General features: G+C 47.5%; 4 protein-coding genes across 4 annotated transcripts; 2 read left to right on the forward strand and 2 right to left on the reverse strand.

Annotated features, from left to right (window-relative positions):
- Positions 1-3,721: 3,721 nt before the first annotated feature.
- Positions 3,722-7,420, forward strand: ANOM_000080 (hybrid sensor histidine kinase/response regulator; the record flags this gene model as incomplete). The annotated part of the gene is made up of 6 exons (XM_015545338.1): positions 3,722-4,782; positions 4,834-5,556; positions 5,612-6,664; positions 6,715-6,979; positions 7,042-7,156; positions 7,209-7,420. 6 exons carry the CDS (start codon positions 3,722-3,724, stop codon positions 7,418-7,420), a joined length of 3,429 nt encoding a protein of 1,142 aa, XP_015412402.1.
- A 1,576-nt stretch (positions 7,421-8,996) lies between these two features.
- Positions 8,997-10,424, reverse strand: ANOM_000081 (uncharacterized protein; the record flags this gene model as incomplete). The annotated part of the gene is made up of 6 exons (XM_015545339.1): positions 8,997-9,219; positions 9,284-9,406; positions 9,460-9,615; positions 9,668-9,823; positions 9,891-10,308; positions 10,373-10,424. The coding sequence occupies 6 exons, from the start codon at positions 10,422-10,424 to the stop codon at positions 8,997-8,999; spliced, it is 1,128 nt and encodes a 375-aa protein (XP_015412401.1).
- Positions 10,425-11,300: 876 nt separating this feature from the next.
- Positions 11,301-12,949, reverse strand: ANOM_000082 (putative efflux pump antibiotic resistance protein; the record flags this gene model as incomplete). Its single annotated transcript, XM_015545340.1, has 2 exons — positions 11,301-11,862; positions 11,916-12,949. 2 exons carry the CDS (start codon positions 12,947-12,949, stop codon positions 11,301-11,303), a joined length of 1,596 nt encoding a protein of 531 aa, XP_015412400.1.
- A 759-nt stretch (positions 12,950-13,708) lies between these two features.
- On the forward strand, positions 13,709-15,225 carry ANOM_000083 (uncharacterized protein; the record flags this gene model as incomplete). Its single annotated transcript, XM_015545341.1, has 3 exons — positions 13,709-13,898; positions 13,956-14,475; positions 14,538-15,225. The coding sequence occupies 3 exons, from the start codon at positions 13,709-13,711 to the stop codon at positions 15,223-15,225; spliced, it is 1,398 nt and encodes a 465-aa protein (XP_015412399.1).
- Positions 15,226-15,242: the final 17 nt, after the last annotated feature.

A 15,242-nucleotide genomic window follows, 5' to 3' on the forward strand; every position in this document is an offset into this window, starting at 1 on the left:
CAATCGCTCACACTAGGATATGCACAGCTCATACAATACTGACAGTGACGTATTGATAAGACTACCCTAGCACTCTGTAATAGCAAACTCCATCATAGGTGACCCCTGGGATTTTATTCTTATAAGTATCGTTCCTGGTGCCTGACAAGATCACCGCCGGATTTCCGTAATTCCGAAGATAGAACAAATCACATCCGCATTTCCGTCATCCGGACCAATCTCGTAGCTTACCGTGCACTTCAGACCCACAAGTTTGGAGAAAAATCGGATATAGATAACAAGATAAGATGCGATCTGAAAAATTTCGCTATTGCCCATATCGCAGCTGCGATGAGCTGTAGGAGCTCTATTCCACGCCACCATACTCCGTACCAAGTAGTTGTATTTACTGTATGACCGTGACTTATGGGCTGTTTATCGCTGCATGTGCATTATGCTAGATAGAGAACCCGATCTTTATGAGGGATATGTTTCAGACATATGATGATAGTCCTCTTGGCTCATTATCCAAGCAGGTCTGGAATTAATAGTTCGGGCGATTGCTCTGACTCATCGGAAATGGGCCTCATCTCGAGACTGATGACTACCTGAAACTGCATTATTGGCCATGTTCAGGCGCAAAACGGATTAAGGGGACTGTGGGACTTGCAGCTTGATTCTAGAAGTAGTTGCTTACTCCGTCGACTCGAGGTGGGGAACTGTTTGGGCCGTGCTCTCGGATATACACAAGCTATCTATTGAGATTAATGTATTGTCAGCTTACGAGTAGCTGTCTATGTTAGGGTCAACATTATCCTTCACCATGTTGGCCGAACATAGTATTTATGAGACGAGTGAACATGATCTGGCCCCACTCTTTTCTTGGAAGACAAATAGGACACGTCCAGTGATAGACTGTGTTTTGGAGATAATATCGAGCATCAAGAAGTTACCGGGCATGCTATGGACTCCTATACCATAGAGTGCATGCGAGCTAAGATCTTCGCAGAATAACCGATCCAAGTTGCGTCATTTAGGTATCCAATAGACGTAAAATGGCTTATACAACAAACACATGACACAGCACGTCATAAATCCCTAGAGCACCGCTCTTACTTAGAATGGAAAGATCCATATAATCTCGTATAACGTAGTTTGGACGATTAGGGCCCGCTTCCACGGCCCAGGGTTTGTATGGCCGTCATATGCTCTTTGTGTCAAATTTCGTCCAGCGCACTGGATATAAATTTCTAGTCAGAATTATCTTTCCAATTTAGCTGTACTGTAAGCGTGCAGCAGAATGTACTAGTACCTCTACTGGAACTTTGCTGACATCTGCTGTAGCTTGGCATTCGGTGACTGACTCGCGTCAATCTCCACTTTCATTGTCTAGACGCAATTGTGCACATCATAGACTATCTGACATGTATCCACGGAAGGTTTCTCATGTCAACCGAAGTTAACATCATTATTAGTCGTCGAGGTGAAGTGATAAAGTCTATTTCGACGTACTCTAGAGGAACCATGAGATTAGGAATCCGAAGGTATATTGACAAAGGCATCAAATTCCCTTATATGATTGGCGCAAAAAAGGTCTGTTTGCACTACTGAAAGAAGCACGTAAAACTACCTATCTAACAGTTCGGAGTGACGGATGTCATGCCTTGCGATTGATAAGCGGTTCAGATTAAGCATATTGAATCGCAGCCATTGTGGTATGACCTTTGTCCAGGTTGTATTGATGAAATGCCATGAGTGGACGTATGCAATTATTATTATGTGCTATGGTTTTGTGGCTACTGCATTGTAGTCCTCATTATTTGTGTCCTTGACGCTTTCTAACTCCATAACCTCTGACGCTAGAGAGACATGATACCAATCAACGTACGGACATACTTGTTGCTGAGGATGGCCAAGAGAAACGGTATAAAAGTACAGCAAAGGCCATGGCGCAATTTTACGGAAGTTAGGTTTCACGGCTGCAGCACCATTGATATATCCTGAGGCGTAACATGCAAATCTCACTTGCTTGTCTCAGCACATTGGTAGACACAGCGCATAAAGAACTCCGCTGCGCTTATATATATGGACAAGCTCTCAAAGATAAATGGTAGGAATATAACCCTTCCGTTCTATGAGAGGGATAAGGTACTATTCCTAAACCAGAATATTTGACAAAATGATACAGCGACAGGTACTAGCACAGAGAAGAGACATGATTTCTGGATTGATATGGCAAGTAATAATAACAGCCTTGTATTCGTCCGTAGTAAAGTTCTTCAATTAATTAGGTGCAAACAGCAATTGGACCTATAACAGGGAGATATACCATCTAGCCGGTCCGTATATCCTAATGTAGTGATGTTGCATTAATTAATGTATTATAATTGTATGATCTTTCAGTGGCAAAGCTCGCACAAATGCCTCGGTATGTTCTAATGTTTCTATACTGAGAAATAGGCCAGCAGGGGCTTTTGTCAAAAAGATGGTTAATCTATATCTGGTCTCAGAAAAACGAGGCAATTATGTTGTTTTACAACATATAGTGACTACAACTATCTCCTGGAGTCTTGTTTGTTATAGAAAGCGGGCTCTAGTTGAAGTAATGAAAATGTAGAGGAGATGTATATATTTCACTGGATACAAATTCCCAAAGAACTCTAAAAATTGGAAAGAAACACGGGCTAAACCGTAGAGAGGGTTAGACTGTACATACTTGACAAATATATTTCCTTGTTTTAGATTATTTGTAAAAAACTATTGCATGATATCACGTCTTCAATTCTTCTTTTTTTTCGGTCTTCACCACCGAACATAAGCGCCGGCCAATAAGAGCTCGGAAGAACTGTGGTTTAGATAATCACGAGACGCTGAATGCAACATCCCGTGACTCGTAGACGCCTCAGGCCGCAAAGTCATGTCCAAATGCGGAAGGAGGTAATGGCAAGCCCTGAGAAAGGGATCGAGAATGTAACTCTGCTAGGGATCGACTGTTCCTATCTCTCGGTTCCTTGGTGGGGCATAGATCTTGCTACGGAGTATCGTCGGAAAAATTAACTAATGCAAGATCATCCGATGCGAAAAATGAGAAAAACCTTTGTTACCTTTCCAGTATCGCCTGGTATAGCATGCCACACCTCATATATGCCTCGGCAGGCAAGCACTCGGGACTCGCGGCCGAGAAGGCTGCGACCTAGGGCTGATCGGCCGTAAGTTTTGCAGCGAATCGGCGAGTGGCGACCATGGCTGAGCCATAGACTAGTCCATAAAGCGTCACCCGGACCAAGGATCTAGAGCTATCTATGATCCCTTATCCGGGGTGGCACTTCTTCAACCGTAGACGGCACGAATGGGGCTCTTTTTCAGTGACCAACGGCCTAGACCACTCTCAGGGCAGTCGGCTACCCGGAAGGCTGTGCAGTTTTGGTATCTCTGGCCAGCCTCTGGACCTAACTTTCTTACCCTACCCAACGTGGAAAAAATCACGACTACAACGCAATATATAACATCGAATCTTGATCTGCGGGCGGCCCAGAATCCCCTCCCTTGATCACCCCTCGAGGTTGCCCGAGTACTAGCTATGCGACAAGCTCTCTGATGGCATTGCTGGACTCGACAGCGTCCTATCACGCACATCCGGTACCTGCCGGGCAACGAATGCTCTCGGAGCTATCAAGGTAGGATTCGCTGCCGCGCGACCCCTCCCTGATCCTCCGTTCTTCTCATCGTCGAACATCACGGTATGCATTCCATACTGAGTAGACTTTACCGCCCCAAAAGCTCGATTGGTACGGAGGGCTCACAAGACCAACCGGCGCCTTCACCCACATATTTGCGAAAGCCATCGTCGGACCAGAATGCTCTTGAGGATACAATCTTGACGGGCCTTGCCGAACTAGGAGCTCATCGAGTAGGTTGTCGCCACGCCTTCGTCACTCTGCTGGACAACAACGAACCGTATGTGATCGCGGAGGCAATAATCTCTCATACTGCTGGGGATGATGGAAGCAAGAGGAGTTCCTTGCTCGGCTTAAAGACCTTGGGATTACAGGCAGATAGAAGCTATCCTGCCAATGGTTTCAAAGAACCACTGAATGGCTCTTGTCGCATTGTCCTGGACATTCGTTCAGACCATGCTATTGGCGGGCACCCATTTGTCACTCGATGCCCCAATATACGCTTCTACGCGGAGATTCCCCTGCGTAGCTCTTCAGGCGATATCTTTGGAACATACTGTGTTGCTGACGGCGGTCCCCGCTCGTTATTTGCCGATGGCGAGGTTAGTACTTTGAAAGAAGTAGCAGGTTCCATCGTCAGCCACCTCGAAAATATCTGGACACTACATAAATGCCAAAAGTCCGAGCGCCTTCTCGATGCGCTCAGGGAGTTTTCTAAAGGCCAATCTAGCGGCTATACGGAGCGAAATTTCCACAGCAGCAGGGTTGCTTCGGGTCTGGTCGGACCTCAGTCATCGGAACTTCCCGATATCAATCGTATCTCGTTGTCAACGGACACCATGCATGATAGATTCGGATCGGAAAGACCAAAACCCCAAGACAGGGCGCATTCACCATCGTTCTTCAAGCGCAGTGATGTTCCAATTAAGGTGCACTCATCTGCTGAGGAACACCAACAGCATATCAGGAGATGCTCAGACGAGTCTAGTAATTTGGTAACGGTATCAGAAGGTGCTACATCATCTGGAACCTCCGCCCTGCTTTCTTATGCTAGTGTATTGCTCCAAGAGTCTATGAAGCTGGATGGTGTGTTATTTTTGGATGCGTCACGCAGTAACTCTCGGAGGTAGGAGTCATGTCTCTTTTATGGCAAAACTGGTAACGCTAACCTCTCTAGCTATTCATCTGCCAGTGTCAGTGACTGGGATGGCCTTAGCAAAGATAGCGATACATCTGCACCTCCTCAGTCTCCTGCGCTTTCATCCCAAGGTATATGGTCCGAGAAACAGTGTGACGTTTTAGGCCACGCGTTATCTGAACAATTGCCGGGCAGCTATAGCGACTCAATTCGTTTTGGCTTGACAGAAGGCTTGCTTCATGAAATGTTCACGGCATTCCCACATGGCGAAGTGTTCTACCCCCAAGGCCCAACACGACGTTTTTCAGTACAGTCCTCGAGTAGCCGTGGCCATAGCCGACAAGGTAGTGACGGCGGCCGTTCCATCCACCAAGGTATTACAGTTCGATTAGGGTTTGACTTCCCCGAAAGCAGGTCCCTGATATTCCTTCCATTGTGGAACTGGGACAAGTCTCGATGGCTTGCAGGTGCGATTATGTGGGTGAATGACAAGCAACGAGCATTGGGACCGGATGATCTATGTTTCTTGAGAGCATTTGGAGACTCCATCGTTGCCAAATACTCGCAGCTTGGATGGCGTGCCACGGAAAAGTCGAAGTCGGATCTGCTTTCATCGGTTAGCCATGAGCTGCGGTCGCCCTTGCATGGCATGCTTGCTAGCGCCGAGCTGCTGCAAACAACACGTCTAGAGCCTGCCCAACGAGATATGCTGACAATGGTCGAAACCTGCGGTCTGACATTGTTAGACACGATGAACTACCTGTAAGACTGGAATATATCCTCAAGGCAAAGGCTATAGCTAACCCTTGATGAACAGGCTGGACTTTACAAAAATCAACAACTTAACGCACCTAAGTAAGGCAGGGGAATCTGTTGGATCGGCCTATGATAACCTGACTACCGACTTTGACCTTGGGACGCTGATAGAAGACGTCTCTGAGACCTTGTATGCTGGCCATCGGTCTCTGATCAACGCTGCCAAAATAGCGGGTCGGTATCTCCCCAGTGGTGCCGGTGTCGGTGGCAGATCCATTGGTACCGAAGTCAAACAATTGAATAACCCTGATGATCTGTCTGTCGTCGTTCGCATTGAAGAACAAAAATCGTGGTCAATCCATTCGGTCTCAGGTGGGTGGAGGAGAATCGTAATGAACCTCCTGGGGAATTCGTTCAAGTTCACCCGCTCAGGTCTCATTGAAGTCACCTTGTCCAAAGAGGTGGAGGGAGTTGGCGACCAGAAGACTACTTTTGCCCACCTGACGATCAACGATACAGGATGCGGAATATCATCAGAATTCCTTGAACACAAGCTTTACCTGCCTTTCGCACAGGAAGACGTGTTGACTGAGGGATGCGGACTAGGTTTGAGCATTGTCCAGCAACTAGTGACCAACCTAGGCGGCTACATTGAGGTACACAGCCAAGTAGGCGTCGGCACAAAGGTTGATGTGCACGTTCCCATTGAATATGCCGTTCAAACATGTTCACCCTCGGCTCCACTTAAACGTGGAGAGGGTCCAGGATCGCGGATCATGACTCGGGTCTGCCTGGTTGGTCTAAATCCATATACCGACCTTAAGGGAGTCCGGAAAGGAGTTATCTCGACCGAAGCGAAGCGGAAGTTGTCAATTCGCGGAGCACTCAGTAATGTGCTTCTCAGCCAGCCCGGATGGATGGTATCTTTTGCCGACTCGCTTGAAAAGGGCTCTGGTGACATTGGGGTCGTCGAGGAGTCTAGCCTCAAGAAGATCGCTGAAGCTGGTCCTATCGATACCCAGTTCAACACGATAATCGTGCTCGGTGAACATGGGGTGTCTCTCCCAGGAAACTTTGCCATTAAAAACGCGGATATTATCTATCTCTCCCAGCCGTAAGTACTGATTGCCACATCCTGTTCACTGCTTCACTAATAATTGGTAGACTTGGTCCTCGCAAACTTACTGATGCGTTGCAACGGTACATCGACGCGCATCGCGAAGCAAGCCCCTTGTCCGAGAGCCCCATTGCAGGTCCGTTCTCGGGATTCCCTGGCCGTGGGCGCTCCTTATCCGAAGCATTCGCTGCTGCGAAGGGGTCGGAGTCGCCTCCCATGGTCAGGGAAAATGTCGCCGAGCTTTCGCCGTTTCCCACTCCTCAGGCCCTAAATCAGAAGAACATACACGTTCTCATTGTGGATGACAATGACGTGAATCTGAAGGCAAGTCAAACTTTACCTCCTTTGGGATGATAATATCTAACTAGATATAGATTATGGCTACTTTTATGCGCAAGATAGGTTGTAGCTACGAAACCGCAACCAACGGACTCGCCGCACTGGAGAAGTACAAAGCTTGTGCGGGACGATTCGACTATGTCCTCATGGGTACGAACTCCCCTACTCTCAAACATAAGGAGGGCTAAACTAACAGCGACAGATATCTCCATGCCCATCATGGACGGAATAGTATCTTCGAGCAAGATCCGCGAGTATGAAGAACAAAACTCTCTACCTCGAAGCACTATCATGGCAGTTACTGGGGTGGCATCGAGCTCGATGCAACAGCAAGCCTTTGCGGCTGGCATTGACGACTATCTGGTCAAGCCACTATCTCTTCACGACTTGAAACGAATTATGAATGTTGAATGAGTGTTGGCGTTCTTGTTAGAGGGCCGGGGGGATTGGAGTATGGCGTGTACGCAAGCGAATACCTGTTTTAGTACTTCTTAAGTGGTCTACTAGGGCCGATAAAATCACATGAGTGTCTCCCTTTTGCTTTCATTCTTGATCAGCCCATTACGAGGTCTGCTGGACTGTTGTGATCCGGGTTGGCGTGAAGACGTGTACGTATGTGCAATCGACATGAGTGGAATTGTACTCTAGCCAACGATCAATTGCCCTGAAGCCGTGACATGTAATTGACGTTATTGTGCTTGAAACTTGGTCGGCAATTGCACTTCATAACTCAGTAATCAATTACAGCTGCAATGAACATAGTCTTACAACTGCCCAATTTACACTTTCATATAACCGGAAACACCCCTACGGGTATTTCAAGTACATAGGCCGTTAGTCGCTATTTAGCGCCACTCTTTAACAGCATTGTGAGCAACATGTGAAGGTCCTATTCACAGGAACATTTTTCTCTTGTGGAAGCATCGTTGCAGCAAAGCTATAGGGAGACTTTGACCCTCTAATTGAAGACTAGTTTCAGCAAAGTTGTAGATATCTAGAGCAGGCCAACGGGCACACCCGAAAGAGCGGGTGGGGCAGCTTAGTGCTTACTAGTTACTACTAGTAGAGACGGTTCAAATGAAAGTAAGACATGTTCGGCAATGAATAGCCGGCGGATTACAATAGTGAGCCGGCACTACTACCATCACCCAACACCCAAGTTTATAGTGGGCCAGTGGCCAAACTGACTGATAGAATATTTCTTAACTTATACCCTCCATACTTTGAATAGTGTGTATCCCATTTTATTTGTGAACGAAGAAATGGCTCCTACCAAACTGGCGGCCGAGGCCCAGTCTCTGCCGATATCATCGCAGCAGAAAATCGCTATACAACCCTCCTCTTATATGGGCTGGCCCGAACAACTGATGCAAAAGGTAGGGTACTATAGGCATCCCTTTCTGTAAGCCAACCTTTCATCTTCAGTTCCTTGGTGCGTGTCTGTATTATCTAATTAATACATTCTATGGAGTTCTCGCCTCTAGGTTTGGAGTCCATTTTCTGTACTACCGGACCTGTCAACTGGTTTGTACAGTGGATACGTGCTATCTACACATCTTATTTCTGGTGTTTATTTATTTTTGCTTTTTCTATCTTTTGGTCTACCGTGGAGAAAGACGGGAGAAGAGACTCTTCAGGATGCTAGATTGGGATCATAATTTATTACACAGCTTGATGAAGTAGCAGTGTGGCTATAATATAAGAGGATTTTCAAGGAGCACCTCACCTATGAAGAATACTCTTTCTATACCATACCACGAAGGAGTATTATTTTAAGCAGGTTTCTCTTTGCTCCAATGCAGAAGAAACATGTACTTGATAAAGAAATCTTTGCGAACAGTTGATTAAAATCTTTTGATAATAAGGAATCGGTCTACTTCACAGATCTTCTCAATCCCAAACAATGGCCATAGTCTATAACTGTCTTCAATGCTTCAGCACGAAATCAAATTGCTGAGAAAGCTGTGGATGGGATTACTACTATCTAGAACTACATCGCTAGCCCAAAAACAACAACTATCGCGCTGGCAAACGCGATTGTAGTGCCAACGTTAAGCCCAAGACGCGAGGACGAATTCTCCGCCTTACATGTTATCCGATAATCCGATGCATTTGTCGCTGTCATGATTGTCTCCTCCAAGGATTCGCAGTCGAGGGAGGTAATCGTGTTAACCTGGAACGTATCGACAGACCTTAAATTCGGAAATTGGACACTATAGAGAGTGTTTTAGTGGGGCATCCTAGTGTATAATTGTCGTCGGAACTAGTGGAACAAACCTTGAGATGTTACCTGACAACACAATGGTGTCTGCCTCCTGGAAAGGGAGGTCAACATCAAGCCCATCATAGGCTTTTACAGTAAGCCAGACAGTCAATTTGCTTATGTTCGGCATCGATATGCTGAGACTCTGTGAATCTTCAATTATGGATTCGAAGGTTGAACGGAAAGTTACCTTGCAATGTTGCCCTCCAGGGAGAGACTCCCAGATCGGATGTATTTAAGCTCAGGGAAGGAGAGGTCAATCGCCGGTCCTCCTGCCGTGAGGACCTGAATACCATAGTAATCTAGACCAGCGCCAGTGATATTCGCGAGCTTTGGTGTGTCCAAGCTATATTGCTTATGATTAGTACGGCAGGGTCAACACCGGAGTGCGGTTTTACCTCGAGAACCTTCCCTTCAAGTACAGATGGCCCACATCATTCAGTGATGGGAGGGAAAGATCCAAAGCGTCGTGGGGCGGTTTCTCTGGATCACACTCATCCCGGTTACAGATCAACATCCGTTGACGGACCTGTCGCAAGGAGTCGAGGCGTAAGCTACAACCATCCATATTCAGCGTCAATCTCGCATTGGTGCCAATCAAGGCCGGTCCAGTTAACCTACGTTGAGACATTCCCCCGGACCTGCAAGTACTCCGATTCGACCAACGATCGCAGATCCACCTCCCGGGCGTAACCAATGTCCGCAGACCAACCCACGGTCTCCAGTTTCGGTGCAGTAACCTTCTGCAGAATTGGAAGGTTGTTCAACCCCAGACTTCCACCTAGGAACTCGAGATCGGGTAAATCGACAGACGTCGTGTTCGGAAAACTGCCAAAATGGCGGCTTTGGACCCAGTCGATGCTACGTGTGACGTTTCGGATGTTGGGGAGGTGGAAGCCCCCTGTGTAGTTATAAGCCATGGCAATGCTCCCGTTGACAGTCGTACACTGTGCTGTAATTTCGTCCACGTCGGATTGGTCATAGACGACGTACGTGTACCCTTCGTATCCGCGTTCTGGGGTACAAATCTGGGCCATAGCTAAAGGGGTATATTAGTTGAGTTAACGGTAGTTTAATTGGGAAATGATGACAAGAATACTTACCAGTGCTGACCACCACGGCAAGTAGCAACATCCATACTGACCAATAACTCATATTTACGGGCTTGGCGACAGAGTATCGCGCAGCAGGTAGCGAGAAAGGGGCTCAACTTTTGAGATGCTACCAGCATAACGCTCCTTTTATACCCCAAGGAGATATTTGTCACAGGGCTCAGTCCTGCGCCCGATGTATATTGGCACGCACAGGTAGTGCACCAGACGGACGAATCCCTTTCTACAGTTGTATAGAAGTCGAAGACTAGTCTCGCTAGTTCCCACTGGGCGTGTACTAGGCCCTTACTACTGCGCAGTGGACCAGTATCATCACTTGCTGTCGGCACTTTCATTTCGCCCCCAATTCTCTAACCCCACAAATTCAAGCCCTATTAGTTTCTGTATTGCGATTGGTCAGAAACCTGTATATTGTCAATATCTGTTGCGACCTTGGCAGCTTGGCGAGGGTCCAGAACCTCGGCACAGGGAACCCGAACGATGGGCTTGATAGTATAGGAGGTATGTAACAGTTACGCCGGTTTCCTGCCTTATAAATAGGTTGCCTGAGAAGGTATAGCAGTGCCACCAACCTTCAGCCATGGTCGACAGCGGATCAGGCAGTGGGCCCTGGAAGGGCTCAGTAGAGTATCCCATTACTTAGTAGCTTTTTAGCCTAAATTTGAGTATGGGTCCTCGGTTGTATAATGTCCGCAAAAGAATAATCTTACATAGGACTGGGTAAGAACTTATCTATGATAGCCTTGACAGACTTAGCTCTATCAACTCTCCTATATAATGGTCAAAGGGGTGGATAGGTATCAGTACACACGACACATTCATGCTCACGTCACGTCCCCTGCGTATAATAAATAGAGAAATATATCATGGGTAGCATTACTATCTATGACCTGCAACATCACCTATCCACAACATGCCACTAAACCTCGCCATCTGTCTCAGAAGCCCGTAGCCGCTCCCTCTCCTCGACAGTAAGATCGCTTTCCGCCTTCCCAATCTTAATAAACATCAAGAAAATCAAAGCAACACCGGCACAAGCCACCCCAAACCAAAAGGCAGCTTTATAACTACCCTTCAAACCAAGATACGCCGTTTCAGATACCGTCAGATCAGCCACCCCCAGAAAAAGACTGATACCGACAAACACAGTGCTGTTGATCACCGCACCAGCCACCCCTTGTCTATCCTTGGGCAAGTTGGTAGTGATGAAGATATTGCTGACGCTGTAAGTGATGTCGCACCCGACGGTTGTTCCTATCATTGCGGGGAAGATGTAGGCCCAGTAATTAGGGTTTTCAGGTATGAGGGCGAACAGCAGCATTGCGACTAGGTACCCTAACCCGGATATTATGAGAAGGAGCTTTCCTGGGAGGAAGTGTAGCGTGAATCCCCCGGCTGTGGCTAGGATGAGGCCGCCGGCGGCCATTGGGGCGAACCATGCCGTTGTTATTAATGTGTCCTTGCCGAGGATTGTTTGGATGCTATGGAGAGTGTCAGTGAGCGTCTTATGAGGGGATATTGACTTGGAGCTTACTAGAAATTCGCGTAGAACAGGTAGACACCGAACACACCGTATTGAAAGAGTAGTGATATAAACAACGGTGTCATATATTTCACTTTAAATATGTCGAATGGAAGCAATGGTGATGAAGCAATCCAGCCCTCCACATAGAATGCAGCACAGAGAAATAGAAGACCCAGGATGAACGTGGCAAGTATGTACGGGGTTCGCCAACCATCGGGGGCGTGGGTACTGTCTGTGATAGCATACACTAGCAACAGTAACCCCGGAATGATGGTTGCGCACCCCCACCAATCCATTCCCGAGTGACTTGACGACTTAACCGACGGCAAAGATAGTAACGAGATGATTGACACAACAAAGAGCATAATTGCGCCTATCCAGAAGTACCAGCGCCATGTGAGATAGTGTCCAGAGAGCCCGCTGACTGTTATACCCGAATAGAATCCTATCGGCGAGAAGGCCCCATACAGACTAAAAACAAGGTTCTTGCGAGGACCAGGCCGGTAGACTGTTCCGAGCAGCATAATACCAGCTGGTAAATATGCCGCAGGTCCGAGTCCCTGTAGCGCACGACAGAAAATCATCATCATGTAGTTTTTACTGCAACCGCCAACCAAGGACCAGACAAAGAACCAGATCAAACCGGCATTGAATACAATATGAGCACCGAATATATCGGCTAGACGAGCGGCCGGTAATAGTAAAGCACCAGTGACCAAGGAGAAAACGCTGGCTGGCCAAGTCTTCGCCTCTTCCGGTATGTCGAGTGCATCTGTTAAGACCGGTAGGATCGTGTTGAAACCACTGATAAAGTACTCCTGTTTGAATGAGACAAGATCTGCGACGATTCTCAGAAGGAGTCTTACAGCTAGAAGCATGGATGCCAGCAATGAGAAACAAAAACCTATCTCTATGGCATTGTTGGCAAATATAGCCGGCCGCTGCCGTCCAAGCTGTTCGAGCTGGATCCTATCAAGTGTGCATTTCTGGTCAGAGTGTGGTTTATTGTCTTCACTAGTTACACTGTCCGTACGAATCTCCATGGTGACACAAGGCTCATGAGCCACGCTGTGAAGTGTTTCAAGGAGTCTGGTGACCGATAAAGTTGAGGAGAAATCGTCAGGAACGAAAACTCAGTAAGGGAGAAGGTCAGAGGCAATCTGATGACCCATCGGTCCCTAAGACCTTTTATTTTTGCCATCAGTGCGCTAAAAGATAATTTTCTGGGCATATACGTGAGGGTATCAATTGCTAGGAATGGGATGTGAATGAGGTAGGGTAAAGGCCCACTCCGACGAGTCAGAATCCAAGCTCCTATGCTACCCAGCCAATCGTATTGTCGTTATTGATGACAAGCTTCCCAAGTGGATCTCGTATACTAAAAGAGTAGCCAAGACGCAACTTTTGCATTTCCCTCGTCACTGCACAACTCCGCTTCGACACTCAATCCTGCAGCGTATGACTCGCTCGGAAAAATTGATACCGCCACCATAGAAATTTTCAAGACCTTTCAACCATAGACACTTGGGCTACAGCTACTTGCCTCAATCTTCTACCTGTTGGTATCTTCTGCGGGGCTGTCTTGGCAGTTTGGTCTGTGATACCGGGTTCTATCAATGCAAGATAACCCCGAATCAAAACCGTGTCACAACTGTCGACGAAAACGACGAAGATGCGACCGTTCTGTCCCCGTGTGTCACAAATGTACGCGAACTGGACAGGAATGTCTGGGTTACGGCAAGCTGTTCATCTGGAACGAGGGTGTGGCCAGTAGGGGGAAGATGATGGGGAAAACCTATGCAATGCCAGATCACCTCCAGTCGCTTATCAAGCCCAGTGAAGACGATGGAAACAGCAGAGCCTGGACCTTCACATGTGATTCAAATCCCAGCATTGTCGAGCGTGATGATCTCCAGGCACCGCTGTACATATCTCCAATCGATCCACTTTTCCAAGACATGGATAATCCCTCTAGACGTTACCTATGTCATTGTGGGTGATGCTCAGAAAGCCACTCCTAGACCCTCATTATGCTAACCAGTGATACAGTTGCTACAACCCTCTGTGAAGACCTTGTGATAGCTGATGTTCCCAACGAGAACCCATTCCGCAGTCTGATCCCCATATGTAGAGATCATCCTATCTTGCTCCACATTATAGTTGCCAATTCCGCGATGCATATCTCGAGTATGAGCCGTCCAGGCTTTGACCCACATATAGGCGGCGTACAATCACCGGTACTAGGTAATTCGTCCTTGAATATCTTGAGCAATACACGGCATTCAACAGACGCCCCCGCCGGTGCAACCCTAGATGCCCTATTGGCAAAGCAGAACGCAATCCACCTCCTAAAGACAGCTCTGGAGAATCTACCATCCACAGACGTCGACCTCATAGTGACAGTCATACTACTATTTATCAACCTCGAACTAATCGACTCCGGCAAAAATGCATGGAGAGCGCATGTTGAAGGCGCAATGAAGCTTATCAGCTCTCTAAAGTCGTTCGAGAATCACCGAATGTCTCCAATAGCATTAATACGCGATCGCATCACTTCAGACTGCCTAACGTAAGTCATCATTGTAAAAGCAAAGCAATTAAACTTCACATCCTGATCTGTCACCACACCAGGTATCATATCCTGGGCTCAACCCTCACAAATTCCACCACCTTCCTGGATCCATTCGCTCTCCCCATCGATATAACCACCATCCTCAGACGATCAGAAGCAAACAGCTATCTCTCCTTCCCGACCACACTCCTCCAGATCCTGTTCCGGGCATGCGAGCTATCGAATATAGCCTGCCGTCTACCCACAACGGAATCCCACACTCTAATCAACGAAGCACATTCGTTACTAGATGCCGCACAATCCTTCGACGTAGCAGCCTGGGCGAACAGTGTCGAAGGCGCCCCCACACAGCGAACACCAAACCGGATCCACACAGCCCTCGCCCACCAAAACGCAGTATGTATATACATATACCGAAGTATCACCCATTTTCCAGCCGATATGAACTCAGAAGCACTGGTTACTGAGATCATCCACCATCTTTCATTCGTCGATCCCAAAGATCCTCTATCCAAAGCCACCTCGTGGCCGACTTTCATTGCCGGCGCCGAGACTGATAACCCGGTGTATCGGCAGTGGGCTCTAGATCGGTTGAATCGACTGTGGAATGTACTGCCGTGGGGATATGTGCAAACTGCGGTAGAGGTTATGCAGATGGCTTGGAGATTGAGGGATGAGTCTGGCTTGCATTCTACGGGTTGGGTTCAGCAGTTGAAGACGTTGGGGAATCATTGGTTGATTGCGTGATGGGGTTTTATTTCTCG

Source organism: Aspergillus nomiae (genome assembly GCF_001204775.2).
Source record: "Aspergillus nomiae NRRL 13137 chromosome Unknown contig00002, whole genome shotgun sequence".
Taxonomy (NCBI): Eukaryota; Fungi; Ascomycota; class Eurotiomycetes; order Eurotiales; family Aspergillaceae; genus Aspergillus; species Aspergillus nomiae.